Here is a 17,559-nt window from a genome sequence, read left to right as displayed (position 1 = left end):
TGATTGTCTCTTCTGCTCTTCTCTGCACTGTTTGTAGCATCTCAACATCATTTTAAAACAGTGGTGACCAAAACTGGATGCATGCTATTCCAAGCGTGGTCTTACCAAGGCGTATGATATGAACCGAATCCTAGGTTTATTCCCTTATGCCTATAAAAGAGAACTCTTTTGAAGGAATTGCTTGATGAAGGAATACGTGTCTCTAGAAACCCAAAAGCCACATGCCACATTTTTTTCTCTCCAAGGACCTTCAGATATTTCCCTAGCAGAAAAAAAGAGAAAAGAAATATTGGGGGGGGGGGGAAGGGGAGGGGAGTAGAGACCCTTTCCTTTTTTTCCAAACGCAGCTTTAAACTACCTGCTTTCTAGGTGATTGTTTTGTTTTCTCTTTGAAAGATGACAAACCTTTTGCCTCCTGGGTCAAAAGTGTGTAGGGGGGGGAAAAAAAGACGACACATATGGACATAAAATGCAGACGCGCCATCTCTAAAGGCTAAGAAAAGGACACTTCTTTCTTTCAAAGAAGGGCTAAGAAGTTTTTCAAAAAAAACATTTGAAAGCCAGCGTTTGAGTTCTTGTGAAGGGTGACAGCATGTCAGAGGAGAATCTCTATAACTTCTCAAACATCCCCCCCCCGGTCTTAAAATCCTTCAAATTTAACGTTACGAAACAGTTACTCTGGGAGGAAGGTAGTAATTTATCACCACAATTGTCCAGAATGTTGTACAACTTTTGTAAGACGTTGCAACGCTCAAATTGAGCTACAGAACCATTTTTTTTTCCTGGAAGATTCATAGAAGCAGATGAATGCTTCAGGGCACCAAAGACCATAAATAGCAGAATACTAAACATCTAAATATTTAAGCCTAAGTAATTAGATTATAAACTATGTTATGAATAAAATACCACACACCAAGTGCTAAACGAATAATACTCACTAATATCACATCTATAAACTTGCACTCATCCGAGAAAACAGGAAAAAACAACAACATAGAAAGCATAAAAAGGTATTGAGTATGAAATGAAAAGAAGGCTTAGGGGTGACATAGATAGCAGTCTTCCAGTATTTAAGGTCGGATAGGGTTCAAGCTATTCTCCAAAGCACCAGATTCCATGGCAAGAAGCAACGGATGGAAACTAATCAAGGAGAGAAGCAACTTAGAAATTTCCTGACCCTTAGAACAATTAATCAGTGGAACGATTTGTCTCCAGGTTTGTCTATGGTTGATCCATCACTGGTGGTTTTCAAGAAGAGATGGAACAGCCATTTGTCTGGAATGGTAGCGGGTCTCCTGCTTGAGCAGGGGGTTGGACTAGATGACCTCCAAGGTCCCTTCCAATCTCTTATTCTCTATATGAGACCCTAAAATTAGAAGAATATTTTTCTGGGTAAAGCAACGGCAGTTGAAAGAAAGGCTGCGACTCTCTTAGTGGCAAAAAGCCACTAAGATTGTCCTAATAACACGGAGGACTTCTATTAGCAAGCCAACTTATGACGGTGGGTCACAGGTCACTGTAGAAAGGACGTATAAGGAACACCCTGAGTCTCTCCATGCCAGAAGAGCAGGTTCCTGCTGCAAATGGGGACTTTGTTATACCTGCCCCCCCCCAAAAAAAAAATTGTAGAGGGAAGGACATAAACCTGGGCTTGACCCAAAGCTCTAACTTATGTTGGGCAGATAATCCTGAAGAGGCAATGAAAGCTTTCCGATTTATATCATGCTAATAAAGACGATAGAGGGACATGGTGGCTCAGTGGCTAAGACACTGAGCTTGTTGATCAGAAAGGTCGGCAGTTCAGCGGTTCGAATCCCTAGCTCCGCGTAATGGAGTGAGCTCCCGTGACTTGTCCCAGCTTCTGCCAACCTAGCAGTTCGAAAGCACGTAAAAAATGCAAGTAGAAAAATAGGGGATCACCTTTGGTGGGAAGGTAACAGCGGGGGCCTTTGGCATTATGTCATGCTGACCACATGACCACAGAGACGTCTTCGGACAGCTCTGGCTCTTCGGCTTTCAAATGGAGATGAGCACCGCCCACTAGAGTCGGGAACGACTAGCACAGATGTGCGAGGGGAAGCTTTACTTTTAATAAAGACGATCTAGTTTCCCTCTATTCTGCCTGGAGAGCCACGATGAACACCTGCAGTTCAATCGTGACTCTTTCTAACACCATGCCAGGAGAGTTGAATCCAAGATGACCTAGATAATTTTGAACCTGAACCTTTTTGAAAATAGGGGAGCTGTGGGGGGGGGGAGTCATCCAGCTGGACTATGAGATGCCGTAAAAGAGAAGCCCGTATTAATGTCCCATATACAGGTGGGATTTCAGGCGGATGAGTTGTATTCGAAAATTGGTCTGGCAAAGGTTTTGTATGCCTTTTGTAGGTGAATTCTGTTTTCTTCCCCTTTCTGAATTGAGATATCTGCAGATTCAGGGGGATAAAAATAAATAAATAAAGGAGAAGCAGAAGGCTTTGTTAGACTTATTAATAACACATGAAAATGCTTCCCTGTGCAGGGAGGGATTTTGCATAGATAGATTCTCTCTTTGTGAAGGGTTTGTTTATCTGTTTGCAGCCAGAACCTCATGCAGGCAGGGAAGATATTTTTTTCGGTAATGGTGATGAGGTGAGCTTTGCGCTGATTTTAGCAAACAGATTTTCTGCCTCCCACCCACCCACTGGCTTCTTCTAGTTTGATAATCAGTGCATATATGCAAACTCCATTCCCCCCCCTCCCCTTATTTACAGCTGATTGGATATAATAAATTAAAGGAGACACCCGACCATATTGTCCGTTTTTCTATCCTGGAACCAGACAGTTGCAGCCAAATGTTCAGAGTGTGCCCCCTCCCCCCCCGCTTTCTACTCTGTTGTTAAGAAAATCCTTTTTGCTAAATTTCCTCTCTTGGGGAATCGGAGGGAGGAAAGGTTGCACCTGGTTCTTTGCATTCTAAGGAGCAGCTCCGAATCCTCTCCATTTTGCATTTCCTCTTTGAACAGGTGAGCACATAGTTAAGTACATCCTCCAAATAGCCGTAAACCTGCTCCCTTGCCAGCTGATTTCTTTTGGCTACCGTTGGCTTTAAGGCTCCTGGAAGTTTTATTATTTCTGAACCATGCTGAGTCTTTATGCTTCGTCCTAGTTCCAAGGCATTGCTTGCCTTCTTCTTTCTTTTCTTGACAATTCGGCGGCGGGCGCAAAAAACAAAGGGTGCCAGGTCACCCCAGGTGCTATCTAAGCTGATAAATCTAATGAGAATATGTGAAGCTGATGACTGCGGCAGAGGTTTTACCATTGTGAGAGATAGCCAAGCTGTTGTGGAGCTGGCAGCAGATTCGGAGAGTGAGGAGGTTGGGGAGGAAGATGGGCCAGTCCTGAAGTCTGGGAAAGCTCTGATGAGGGCTCTGTGTCAGAGGCAGAGAGGGGGGCCAGAGCCATATTCCACTTATCAGCTGCCTTCAGAGTCAGACGTCAGTGGGGCAGAAGAACAGGTGGAGCCTATTCCCAAAGTGTGCATGCACAGAGTTGCCAGGAGAAGGGAACAGCTAAGGGACAAGGGTTGACTTGTGAGTAAGGCCACAGGTGGACGGTGAATGGCCCCTCCCATAGGGAATAAAAGAGAAGCAAAAGGGGAGTGGAGTTTGCAGGAGGCGATTAGTTCATTCTTGCATTCTTGCCAAGTGCTGCGGCATCTGAAAGATATCGGCCTGCCCACTCTCCAAGCCTGATCAAGGTCGGTAATTGTGGACTATCTTGAAAGACGATGGGGGAGGAAAGAGTTTGCTGGAGAGGAATTCACCGTAAATTAAATAAAAGGGGATTATCAGGAGGAGGACTCGGCTTCGTGCTGCTGAGGAAGCTTTGGTCAGAACAATAAGCTTCTCCCGTGGCTCTCTCCCATCGAGGGGATTAGCTCAGTTTGCAGTGATGTTGAAGCCAAACAGGTCCTTCTCTCCTTTGCACCTGCTCGATGCTCACTCAGGGAGCAAAACAGTCTTTGGCAGATGCCAAATTATATTTGCTTTCTGCAGTATCTTTTGGCCATTCCTTGACACTTCCATCTGTTTCACTAAGGCAGCTCCACAAGACAGTTCAACCTTTGCCATGAGAACGGATGATTGTCACCATTCCGACATCAAAGCTTTCCCTGCTTTCATTCTTAATGGTCATTGGTTTCTAGGCTCCTACACAACGGTGCATCTGTGGGTCCTTTCGGAAGTAGAGGTGCTATTAAATCAATATTCTACAGGTTGTGGTTCAGCCACTAAATCATGTTAGAATAGAATAGAATAACAGAGTTGGAAGGGACCTTAGAGGTCTTCTAGTCCAACCCCCTGCCTAGAGAGGAAACTCTATGCCGTTCCAGACAAATGACTATCCAACATCTCCTTTAAAACTTCCAGTGTTGGAGCATTTACAACTTCTGGAGGCAACTTCTGTTCCACTGATTAATTGTTCTCACTGTCAGGAAATTTCTCCTCAGTTCTAAGTTGCTTCTCTCCTTGATTAGATTCCACCCATTGCTTCTTGTCCTGCCCTCAGGTGCCTTGGAAAATAGTTTGACTCATTCTTCTTTGTGGCAACCCCTGAGATATTGGAAGACTGCTATCATGTCTCCCCTAGTCCTTCTTTTCATTAAACTAGACATACCCAGTTCCTGCAACCATTCTTCATGTATTTTAGTCTCCAGTCCCATCTTTGTTGCTCTTCTCTGCACTCTTTCTAGAGTCTCACATCTTTTTTACACCGTGGTGACCAAAACTGGATGCCATATTCCAAGTGTGGCCTTACCAAATCTGACTCTTTGCAACCCCTTGGACCATAGCATGCCTCTCCTCCACTGTCTTCTAGAGTTTTGCCCAAAATCATATGCATTGTGTTGGTGATACTATCTAGCCATCTCATCCTCTCTTGTCCCCTTCTCCTTTGGCCTTCCATCTTTCCTGAGATCCGGGTGTTTTCCATGGAGTCCTCTCATCTCCTTTGGTGGCCAGTGGAGGACAGGTCTCCCACTGTCCTCCACTGCCTCCTGGAGTTTGACCATTGCATTGAGGAACCCCATCTAACCATCTCATCCTCTGCCATATCCTTCTCCTTTGGCTTTCCATCTTTCCCAACATCAGGGGCTTCTGCAAGGAGACTTCTCTTCTCATTTGGTGGCCAATGTTACGCTATGCCTATAAAAACCATTTACACTGCCAGGCGTTTGATCCTGACCAGCTCAAGGTTGACTCAGCCTTCCGTCCTTTTGAAGTCAGTAAAAGGAAGACCCAGATTGTTGGGGGCAATGTGCTGACTCTGTAAACCACTGAGAGAGTGCTATAAAGTGGCATATAATTCTCAGTGATATTTCTATTGCTATTGCTGTTGTGGTGTTCTCCAAAATATGAGTCCTGCTCATTTTTTTCTTCATATCTGCTCTGGGTTAACCAGGCATGAAAACATGGGAAGCGAAGTCTACATATTTAAGGAACATCATTGATTTATGCCACGGAGGTTCAGTTCTTGGTTATTGACCCTCGTGTGTGAAATTTTCCCAATATTTCTCTGTCAGCATTCAAGCTATCTTGAATTTGGATTTTGAGCTACAGCAGGGTGGACATCAACACAATGGTTACAGTGCACAGAAAATTAAAGATTGAAAGGAAGTGAGAAATGTTGACATTTATTTATTTGTTTATTTAATTTGTCAAATATGTATGAGATAACAGGTAAACATGAGCACATGAAATGAGTACAAATAGGTGGGGACAGTAGGACAGAGATGTTAGGCACGCTGGTGCGCTTATTCACGGCCCCCTTTATGGACTTCTTAGGAATGGGGTGAGGTCCATGGTAGATAATTTAAGGTTGAAGCTGTGAGAGTTAGAGGATGTAACAACGGAGTCAGGTAGAGCATTCCAGGCGTTGACCACTCTGTTGCTGAAGTCGTATTTCCTGCAATCGAGTTTGGAGCGGTTTCCCTTGAGTTTGTATCTATTGTTTGCCTGTGTATTATTGTGGTTGAAGCTGAAGTAGTCGTTGACAGGTAGGATGCTGTAGCAGACAATTTTGTGTACTGTGCTTAGGTCTGACCCTAGGTTGTGTAGTTCTGTTGCAGCAGATTGAGGTTTGTAATCTACTTACGAAAGACCAGGACTTGAGACCACGAAGGTGAGAGAAACAGGTTTATTGGATGCATCGAGTTCAGCGTGTTCACAGACCAAAATCTGAACTGCCTGGGCTCTGCCCAGGATGCTATTTTTATGCCGAGTTCCACACTGTGCATTCTCAAGGCGTTTCCATACACGAGACAAGCATGACATTTCGAAAAGCAGAAGTTCATTTGGAATGTTACAGCGAAGTACATAGGAAAAATACAAAAAAGAGAAGTTCCTATAATGTCTTAAGCTGTCAGCAATTTTTACCTCTGTTCTATCTCTCCCCCACGCCTGGCTTCCTGTGCCCCTCCTTTACAGGGTCTTGCCACACTGTTCAGCCCTATTTTTAATACTTATGAGGAAGTTGGAGAGAAAGTTCACTCCAGCTAAAAGTCAACTTTGGAACTCCAGAGCACTAGAAGGAAAAGCCAAGCTAATATGAATTTATAAAGTCCATTCAATTAAGACCACCTAACCTGGCCAGCCACTGGTGGGTTTACCTGTGCACCCCCTCCTGCATCAGTTCCAGGTTGTCCAAGCCCCAAATTTCAAGTCTGGTGGCCTAAGGGACCCTATTGTGAGCAGAAGAGTGGAGAACTCTTCTCGTGAAATACCTATGGACACGCTCAATCATATTAATGTCCGATACACAGTGTAGATTCCAGGCAGAAGAGCTGTATTCGAAGATTGGTCTGGCAAAGGTTTTGTATGCCCTTTGTAGCATGGCAGTGCTACCGGAGAAGAAGCTTCGCAAAATGAGCTTAATAATTCATGTCATAAGTGTTTTTCTATTTCCTGTTTGAATTGGTGCTTTTATTGCATTCCTCAACCTGAAGTTCCAGTTCATCAGGCTTACATTAAACAAAATTAATTATCATACGAACTTTGAAACCTGTACAGGAAATGGTTGTTTCCCTCGATGAGCATACTGTTTTTCCACTTAAGGTAAAGGCCATTTCCTAAAGTATTTATTATTTCTGTTAATGAAAGGAAAGTCTAAATTCGGTGTTAAAACTTACACCTACGCCTGATACTAAATCAAATAAATTTATCACTTTAATCATTCATGGATTATTCCATAAATTTTAAAAAAAATACCAGCCAGAAGTGTTTCGGTGTGAGATCACTTTTAAAAGAAAGAATTCTTGTTACTTTAATGTAATAAAAATCTCATGGCTAAATAGATGATTTTTTTTTTTAAATTTATGAAACAAGGCATGAATTATTAAACTGAAACCAGGCCAAGCGCTTAGCTTAGTGACATGAAAAATCGTGCCAGACTAAATCTATGTGACATTTTCTTTCTTACCTGAGCAGCAGGATACAGGTGTTTCCTTTTAAGTATATTTTTTTAGATTTATGCAAGTCATTAATAAGCCTTTAATTTGAAAAGAACGTTACTGATTTAGGAATATTAATTCAGTCAATGTGTTGACAGTTAAGGACAAACTATAAATTACGGCGGCAATATTACCTTATATCTCGGCTGTCTAAAAGGCTGCTATTGATTTAAAAGCTGGTAAGCTGGAAGGCATTTAGCCATAAACCTGGCTCATAAAATGACTGTAATCTGTATTGGCTTTTTTATTGTGCTGATGGAGGTATATTCAGAAAAGTATGTAGGCCAAAAGCTAATGTTGATTACATAGAGATCCAGAAGTGTGGAGAATAGGAATTTGGAAGACCCGCTGCTTATGAATTTACTAAAGGTAAAGGTTCCCCTCGCACATATGTGCTAGTTATACCTGAACTCTGGAGGGTGCTGCTCATCTCCATTTCATAGCCGAAGAGCCAGCGCTGTCCGCAGATGTCTCCGTGGTCATGTGGCTGGCATGACTCAACGCCAAAGGCGCACGGAACGCTGTTACCTTCCCACCAAAGGTGGTTCCTCTTTTTCTACTTGCATTTTTTACCTGCTTTCGAACTGCTAAGTTGGCAGAAGCTGGGGCAAGTCACGGGAGCTCATTACGTTATGCAGCGCTAGGGATTCGAACCGCCGAACTGCCGACCTTTTTGATCGACAAGCTCAGCGTCTTAGCCACTGAGCCACTGTGTCCCTATGAATTTACTAGGAGGCCCTAACTCCTTTACATTAGTATTAATACCCCAGGTAGTTTTCAACCTACGACCACAATTGAGATCAACATTGCTAAGCCAGACTGTTGTTAAATGTTGGTCACATTTTACCACCTTTCTTGCTCCAGAGGTTAAGTCAACAGCTGCAGGTTTTTTTTTTTAGTTAGTGACATAGTCGTTGTGTGAATCTGGCTTCCCCGTTGCCTTTGATGGTCAGAAAGTCACAGAGGTGAATCATGTGACCCTGGGACACTTCAACTGCCTTTTTTTGGAAGATGTTTCATTTCTCAGCCAAGAAGCGTCTTCAGTTCTAAGCTGAAGATGCTTCTTGGATGAGAAAAAGCAACTTTGGAGAAATTTGTCAACAGACATTAAATCCTTATGGACATTTCCACCCCCAAATTTAGTATTTATATTTGGGTTTCAACCTACCTTCCTCCTCCTCCTCCTCCTCCTCCTCCTCCTCCTCCTCCTCCTCCTCCTCCTCCTCCTTCTTCTTCTTCTTCTTCCCCTTCCCCTTCTCCTTCTCCTTCTCCTCCTCCTCCTCCTTTTCTCTTTCTGATTCTTTTCCTCCTCCTTCTTACAGAATAACTTGAGTTGAAAGGGACCTTGGAGGTCTTCTAGTCCAACCTCTTGCTGAATCAGGAGACCTCATAGCATGCCAGACAAATGGTTGCCCAATCTCTTCTTGAAAAGCTCCAGTGATGGAGCACCCACAACTTCTGGTGGCAAGCTGTTCTCAATATCAGGACATTTCTCCTTAGTTCTAGGTTGCTTCTCTCCTTGGTAAGCTTCCATCCATGGTTTCCTCTCCTCCTCCTCCTCCTCCTCCTCCTCCTCCTCCTCCTCCTCCTCCTCCTCCTCCTCCTCTCCTCCTCCTCCTCCCCATTGTCTATGCACTACAGGATGAAGGCCTCTTCCACATGTTTCCAACCCATGCAGTCCTGAACTTTCTTTTGCCAATTGGGCCAGCCATCCCTGCTGTTGTCATCTCTCCATTAAGTTCCATTCTATGACCACCTTGGTCCACCTCAACGATGGGTTCCTACCGGTTCGGACCGGTTCGGCTGAGTAGGTAGTAACTTGGCCTGCCACGCCCCTGAACTGGTTCTATTGGCGGCGGCGCCATCTTGATTTTCATTTCTGCGCACGCGCAGAACAATCTTCACTGAAAAAAAATCAATTCCCCCCCCCCTTTTCTAACGCAGACCTTTTAAGGTGCAAATGCGCACGCATGCATTTGCGCCAAAAAAAAGTGCACCGAACCAGCAGTACTGGTGGCAAAAATCCATCCCTGGGCCACCTTCCATCAGTTCTCCTTTTCCACTTCAATTCTTGTTCTTTTTTGACGGCATTGTATCCTTTCCTTAGTTCCTTCCATGCGCCGGTCTTTCTATCTTGTCTTGTGATGCCGAGCATGGATCTTTGCACCACTCGTAGCTTCTTTATTGATTGTGAGATCATTCAACCTATAAATGGAGGTAAATATCTCTTGCAAACATCGCAGGCAACAGCTACCTACTGAAACTGAAGAGAAACCCTGAGCTAATTCCTTTATAATTCATGGATGCTGTTTTTTTATTTTTACATATCAAACCTCTCTTGATTTCCCTCACCTGCTAATGCAGAACACTCTAGTGCATGCCAATTGGAGAGAGAGAGAGAGAGAGGAGAATGAAATGAATCATAGTTCAATTGCTTATTATAAAAGCACTCAACAGAGAATACGCATTTGACTCTCATCTTTCCCAAAGGTGAATTTTGATCGATACACACACACAAAGATATTTCTTAACTGCAATAGATCCACAAACTGGGAAACTTCTGAGATACAAATTGACAGTTTTGGTCACGAAGCTCCCTGTAAGCATCAAAGACAAAGACATCCATTGGACGTCATGCCAGTGTATAAAGGCAGACAATTCCTCTGGTTCTTCCTGTAGCGCCAGCAGAAAAAAAATCAATGTCGTAGCTCCCCTGTTTTTGGCTGGCGTTATGATGCCAGATCAGATGCATTGGAGGTATTGAGAGAAGACGAAAGAGGCCATTACGGCAGCTTCGTCCCAGGGTTCATTGAGACAAGAAAAAGAGAGATAATTAAGATAGCTACATCCCCGGATTCTTGGAGACAAGAAAAAGAGAGACCATTATGATAGCTACATCCCAGGATTCATTGAGATAAGACAAGAGAGATTGTTAAGATAGCTTCATCCCCAGATTCTCTGAAACAAGACAAGAGAGATCATTATGATAGCTTCATCCCAGGATTCATTGAGACAAGAGAGATCATTAAGATAGCTACATCCACGGATTCTTGGAGACAAGAAAAAGAGAGACCATTAGGATAGCTTCATCCCTGGATTCATTGAGATAAGACAAGAGAGATCATTAAGATAGCTTCATCTCCAGATTCTCTGAGCCAAGGAAAAGAGAGACCATTATGATAGCTTCATCCGAGGATTTATTGAGACAAGACAAGAGAGATTGTTAAGATAGCTTCATCCCCAGATTCTCTGAGACAAGACAAGAGAGATTGTTAAGATAGCTTCATCCCCAGATTCTCTGAGACAAGACAAGAGAGATCATTATGATAGCTTCATCCCAGGATTCATTGAGACAAGAGAGATCATTAAGATAGCTACATCCCCGGATTCTTGGAGACAAGAAAAAGAGAGACCATTAGGATAGCTTCATCCCTGGATTCATTGAGATAAGACAAGAGAGATCATTAAGATAGCTTCATCTCCAGATTCTCTGAGCCAAGGAAAAGAGAGACCATTATGATAGCTTCATCCGAGGATTTATTGAGACAAAACAAGAGAGATTGTTAAGATAGCTTCATCCCCAGATTCTCTGAGACAAGACAAGAGAGATTGTTAAGATAGCTTCATCCCCAGATTCTCTGAGGCAAGACAAGAGAGATCATTATGATAGCTTCATCCCAGGATTCATTGAGACAAGAGAGATCATTAAGATAGCTACATCCCCGGATTCTTGGAGACAAGAAAAAGAGAGACCATTAGGATAGCTTCATCCCTGGATTCATTGAGATAAGACAAGAGAGATCATTAAGATAGCTTCATCTCCAGATTCTCTGAGCCAAGGAAAAGAGAGACCATTATGATAGCTTCATCCGAGGATTTATTGAGACAAAACAAGAGAGATTGTTAAGATAGCTTCATCCCCAGATTCTCTGAGACAAGACAAGAGATATTGTTAAGATAGCTTCATCCCCAGATTCTCTGAGGCAAGACAAGAGAGATCATTATGATAGCTTCATCCCAGGATTCATTGAGACAAGAGAGATCATTAAGATAGCTACATCCCTGGATTCTTGGAGATAAGAAAAAGAGAGACCATTATGATAGCTACATCCCAGGTTTCATTGAGACAAGACAAGAGAGACCATTACAGTAGCTTCATCCTCAGATTCATTGAGACAAGAAAAAGAGAGACCATTAGGATAGCTTCGTCCCTTGATTCATTGAGATAAGACAAGAGAGATCATTAAGATAGCTTCATCCACAGATTCTCTGAGACAAGACAAGAGAGATCATTATGATAGCTTCATCCCAGGATTCATTGAGACAAGAGAGATCATTAAGATAGCTACATCCCTGGATTCTTGGAGATAAGAAAAAGAGAGACCATTATGATAGCTACATCCCAGGTTTCATTGAGACAAGACAAGAGAGACCATTACAGTAGCTTCATCCTCAGATTCATTGAGACAAGAAAAAGAGAGACCATTAGGATAGCTTCGTCCCTTGATTCATTGAGATAAGACAAGAGAGATCATTAAGATAGCTTCATCCACAGATTCTCTGAAACAAGACAAGAAAGACCATTAGAGTAGCTTCATCCTCAGATTAATTGAGACAAGAAAAAGAGAGACCATTATGCTAGCTTCATCCCTGGATTCATTGAGACAAGACAAGAGGGATCATTAAGATAGCTTCATTCCCAGATTCACTGAGAGAAGAAAATGAGAGACCATTATGATAGCTTCATCCCAGGATTCATTTGGAGAAGACTAGAGAGATCATTATCGTAGCTTCATCCCAGTATTCATTTCAACAGTTGGAACGACATCCAATAGCAATAGCACTTAGATTTATATACCACTTCACAGTGCTTTACAGCCCTCTTTAAGCAGTTTACAGAGTCACCCTCTTGCCCCCCAAATGTGGGTCCTCATTTTACCCACCTTGGAAGAATAAAAGGTGGAGTCAACAGAAGAGCTTTGAGTTTCAGTACGACCATTGTTAACTCCAGGGGCAATCCTTACTACTACTACTACTACTACTACTACTACTACTACTACTACTACTACTTCTTCTTCTCCTCCTCCTCCTCCTCCTCCTCCTCCTCCTCCTCCTCCTCCTCCTCCTCCTCCTCCTCCTCCTCCTCCTCTCCTTCTCATTCTTCTTCTTCTTCTTCCATATCCATCATCAGCCATTAACGATCATATTGGCGACTCTATTTTTATCAACAGCCATATGAAAAAGTGCTGTTGAGTTTTGTCCAAACCTGCCCCTTAGATTTTGAAGCCATGATGTTCGTCTTCTGCCTGGACCTCAGTTGCCTTCAATCTTTCCTTGGAGGATTAAGTACAGGATGTCATATTTTTTCAGAGTGTCTCATCACATGTCAAAAATATTCTAACTTTCACTTTTTAATGGTTTTGATGATTTCCCTTGGCTTTCCCAGGTGGCCTATCACCTCCTCATTTCTGATTTTGTCAACTGAACTTACACATAACAGCTGCCAGTAAATCTACATTGCAAATGCTTCTAGTCCCTTCAAGTGGCTTTCTGTCTGAGACCAACTCTCCACTCTACAGAGCAAGGTAGCATCTGGCAAGCCTGATTTTGAATCTTAGGCTTATGTGTAGGTAGCTACGATGTACCTATAGATAGATAGTCACCAAAGCAGCAGGCGTGAGCTTCAATGGACTCCAGAGCATGGTAGAGGACAGGAAGGCCTGGAGGAACATTGTCCATGGGGTCATGATGGCTCGGACATGACTTTGCAACTAACAACAACAACAGGTAGCTACAGGGAATGTCAAATATTCTGGATGTCAGGCCTGGAAACCAAAGACATGAATTAGTTTGTAATCTCCCACGTGTAAACATTCTGGTTTTTTCCCTTCTTCTCCTTGATTATAGGAAACTGTGGTCATGGCCCGATTACAAACGTCAGCCAACCTTACGTGATCCAACTGAATTGGAGAGGGTTTTCCTACAAATACGGAGCCTGGGGAAGATACTCCTCCCCTCTTAGCCCTGGAAAAGAGATGTATTGGGTTGCACCTCTAAACCCAGAAGGAAGATACCTGGAATATTATCGACTCCATGATTCCTATGACAACTTATTGCTCTTCAAATACTCCAAGGAATACATGTATAGGTACGGTGAAGGCAGTGGAACAGCTGTGCATAACAATCACATGTACATTAATATCTATTCCTCAAGAGATATGGGCAGGATAAATTTGGCCACCAATACGTTGGTGTTGAGGAAGCCTCTCCCAAATGCCGTGTATAACAATCGGTTCTCCTACGCAGGGGTAGCTTGGCAAGACTTAGATTTTGCCGTGGATGAGAATGGCTTGTGGGTGATTTACTCCACCGAAGCGAGCCAAGGTAACATTGTCATTAGCAAGATTAATGAAACGACTCTGGATGTGCTCAACACATGGCAAACGACGCAATATAAGCCCGCAGTCTCTAATGCATTTATTATATGTGGGGTGCTCTATGCAACCAGGCCTCTCAACACGCGGAAAGAGGAGATATTTTACTCCTTTGATATCAACACTGGGAAAGAAGGGAGGCTGAGCATTATTGTCGATAAAGTCCTGGAAACCATTCAGAGCATCAACTACAGCCCCATAGATAGGAGGCTGTACGTCTACAACGATGGTTACCTGGTTCGCTACGGCTTAAATTTTGAGCCCCTTCCCCCACAGTAATTTTCCCAGGGAAATTAGAAGCTCTCACTCTCCAAATCCTGCAAAATATTGAGAAATCCAAAGGCAAAAGGGAACAAAGATTGGATCCATTGGCAAATCGTCATCACACATAGCAAAAGGAGTGGTGCGGTGGCCTAGGGGTGGACTTCTCGCCTCACAACCAGGAGGCGGTGTGTTCAATCCTAGGTAGAGGGAGATATTTCTCTCTCTCTCTGGGCACACTGAGAATTTATCTGCTGAACAAAACTCCACATTGGCGACAGGGAAGGGCATCTGGCCATTAAAACACTCTGCTAGGTCCATTCGGTTGCCCAGACTTCACCCTGCAAGGGATTATGGGGTCATTAAAAGAGTATGATGATGATCAAACATAGCAAAGAAAATTGGCTGCTCACTTCATTAAAAATATATATATTTTTAAAAGCCAACAACAGGATTTGGGTAGAGTAGAGGTGATATAATCAGTGTATCAGGAGAGAGTTGAAAAAAATCCCCCCCCCAATTGTTTGTTTTTAACAGGGATTATACACTCCTGTTTTCTGAAAGAAAACCAATCCAAATTGTTCTACTTTTGGGACAAATTTGGCATAGGTTTTTGGTGAGAACTGGTTTTGGGAAAAGAGGCTTAGAGTTTTATTGATATTCAACCCGAGAGACCTAACTGGTTTCAGATCCAGTGGCTTCCTAATTTTGCTGGCCTTCATTCCTTGATTATGTTTTTTTTTTTTAATACCACAAAGTGTCATGCAAACACATAAAAGTTCGATTACTTTTATGGTCCAGTGTGTGGTGTGAACTTATTAAAAAAGGTTAAACCAGCTGCAGCCTGTTGGGTTAACACTGCAACCCCAATATCCTATATTTTGTGTAGATAGGACAATCCATTTTAGCAGATTCACATAAATTTCATTTTTTTTTAAAAAAAGTATGGGTAGTTCTCGACTTATGGCAACAATTGAGCTCAAAATTCCTGTTGTTAAGTGAGACGTTTGTCCAGTGCATTTTTTGCCCCATTTTGCGGCTTTTCCTGCCGCGGTTGATAAGTCAGTCACACGGTTGTTAAGTGAATCCCCTTGACTTCGTTTGTCAAAAGGGGATCACGTGACCCCGGGGCAAAGGAACTGTGATAAGTGTGAAGCAGTTGCCTAGCATCTGAATTTTGATCACTTGATTCTGGGGATGCAGCAAAGGTCAATAACTCTGAAAAAACGGCTGTGAAGCCATATTTTTCAGTGCCAGGGCAACCTGTTGTAAATCGAGGACTACCTGCACTTAAAGTAGGATAATTGCCTTGAGTGGCAGCCATTGAGAGGTTTGGGGATTAAGCTAAGATGGCGGCAGGAAGGGCCGTGGCTTCAATCATGCTGCCATAACAACCATTTTGAGCCTGATGCATACTGGTCCCATTCAGTTATATTAGCATCTATCTGTTCCAGATCCACCAGTTTTCGGCAATTGTTGTGTATATTTGAGATTGCATAAAATGTAATGTGGTTTTTTTCCCCCCCTGGAATGAATAAAAATAAAAACAATGCCTTCATCTCAGCCACAGGATTTTTCTAAATCCATCCATCCATCCATCCATCCATCCATCCCTCCCTATCTATCTATCTATCTATCTATCTATCTATCTATCTATCTATCTATCTATCTATCTATTCACACATACATACATACTGTATATATCTGTCTGTCTGTCTGTCTCTGTATCTGTCTCTGTCTCTGTCACTATCTCTATCTATATTGTCTGTCTATCTCTATCTCTATATCTGTCTTTCTGTCTATCTATCTATCTACGTATCTGTCATCTATCTATCTATCTATCTATCTATCTATCTATCTATCTATCTATCTATCTATCTATCTCTATATCTATCTCAGTCTGTCTGTCTATCTACGTATCTGTCATCTATCTATCTATCTATCTATCATCTATCTATCTATCTATCTATCTATCTATCTATCTATCTATCATCTCTATCTCTATCTCTATCTCTATCTCTATCTCTCTATCTCTATCTCTATCTCTATCTCTATCTCTGTCTCTCTGTCTCTCTGTCTCTCTGTCTCTCTGTCTCTCTGTCTCTCTGTCTCTCTGTCTCTCTATCCATCTATCCATCTATCCATCTATCCATCTATCCATCTATCCATCTATCCATCTATCCATCTACCCACCTACCCACCTACCCACCTACCCACCTACCCACCTACCCACCTACCCACCTACCCACCTACCCACCTACCCACCTACCCACCTACCCACCTACCCATCTATCTATCTATCTATCTATCTATCTATCTATCTATCTATCTATCTATCTATCTATCTATCTATCTATCTATCTATTTATCTATCATCTCTCCACTCCGCCATCCAAATAAATGGATATTTTCTTTGTGGGCTTAACATTTCTCCTCTCACCGGCTTCTTCCATTTCTCCAACATTCAGAATTGCAATCATGACTTGCTGAGAAAATGTGTTTCTATCGCAATGTGTGTGCTGTCTGCCTCGGTCACAGTCTGAATGTGTGTCAGGGGTTCCGACAGGGTGGAATTTACAACTCTTCTTTGCCATGGAGTAAAAGGGCCTCCTGGGGCGTTCTTGAAACATTCCTGTGGAATTAAGGCGACCGGCACAGCATGCTCATTCATTTCAGTGGGGTTAGCTTAAGAAACCACTCAGGGCGTGTGTGTGTCATGTTGTTTGCAAAATGTCAACCCTGCCGTAGGTTTGTGCAAAGCTATTCCTTCTCCGCTTTGCTGAGAACGTAAAAACAATGGCTCCTGGAATGTTTAATTGGAGATTCGCTTAACGTTTCTTCTGGCCAATCTTCAACCTTCTCCTCAAGCAGGAGACCCTATACCCGGATATCTGCAAGACCGTCTTCTCCTGCCACATACCTCCCAACGGCCAATAAGATCTCACAGGGTGGGCCTTTTCCGGGTGCCGTCGACCGGACAATGCCGGCTGGCGACTCCTCCGGGGAGGGCCTTCTCTGTAGCTGCTCCGACCCTATGGAACGACCTACCCCCAGAGATCAGGACCCTTCCCACTCTCTCGGCCTTCCGAAAGGCTACTAAAACCTGGCTGTTCCGGCAGGCCTGGGGCTGTTGACCTCAGGAATGAGGTCCAATCCCGCCTAGATTGAGTGCATGACGTGTTTCCTTTTTAATCTGTTTCTCTTCCCTATTTTTAATTTTTTATCTTTTTTAGAATTGTATCTTTTAAGCCGCCCGGAGTCCTCGGGATTGGGCGGCATATAAATTCATTAAATTTCAATTTCAATTTATACCATTTCAAATGAAATGATTTGCGTCAGGGTTCCGAGTAACAGCCCATATGAAATCAAAACTCCAAG

General features: G+C 42.9%; 1 protein-coding gene across 1 annotated transcript in view; it reads left to right on the top strand.

Annotated features, from left to right (window-relative positions):
* The window catches only part of OLFM4 (olfactomedin 4), a 44,554-nt gene extending 28,815 nt beyond the window's left edge, over positions 1–15,739 (top strand). The window contains exon 6 of the mRNA XM_032226953.1: positions 13,394–15,739. Coding sequence (XP_032082844.1) covers positions 13,394–14,199 — 806 coding nt within the window. The 3' untranslated portion in view covers positions 14,200–15,739. The remainder of the gene's footprint in view (positions 1–13,393) is intronic.
* The last annotated feature ends 1,820 nt before the right edge of the window (positions 15,740–17,559 follow it).

The sequence above is a fragment of the Thamnophis elegans genome, chromosome 11 (assembly GCF_009769535.1).
Source record: "Thamnophis elegans isolate rThaEle1 chromosome 11, rThaEle1.pri, whole genome shotgun sequence".
Classification (NCBI taxonomy): Eukaryota; Metazoa; Chordata; class Lepidosauria; order Squamata; family Colubridae; genus Thamnophis; species Thamnophis elegans.
Note: the sequence above shows the minus strand (reverse complement) of the source record. Positions and strands in the feature narration are given on the sequence as shown.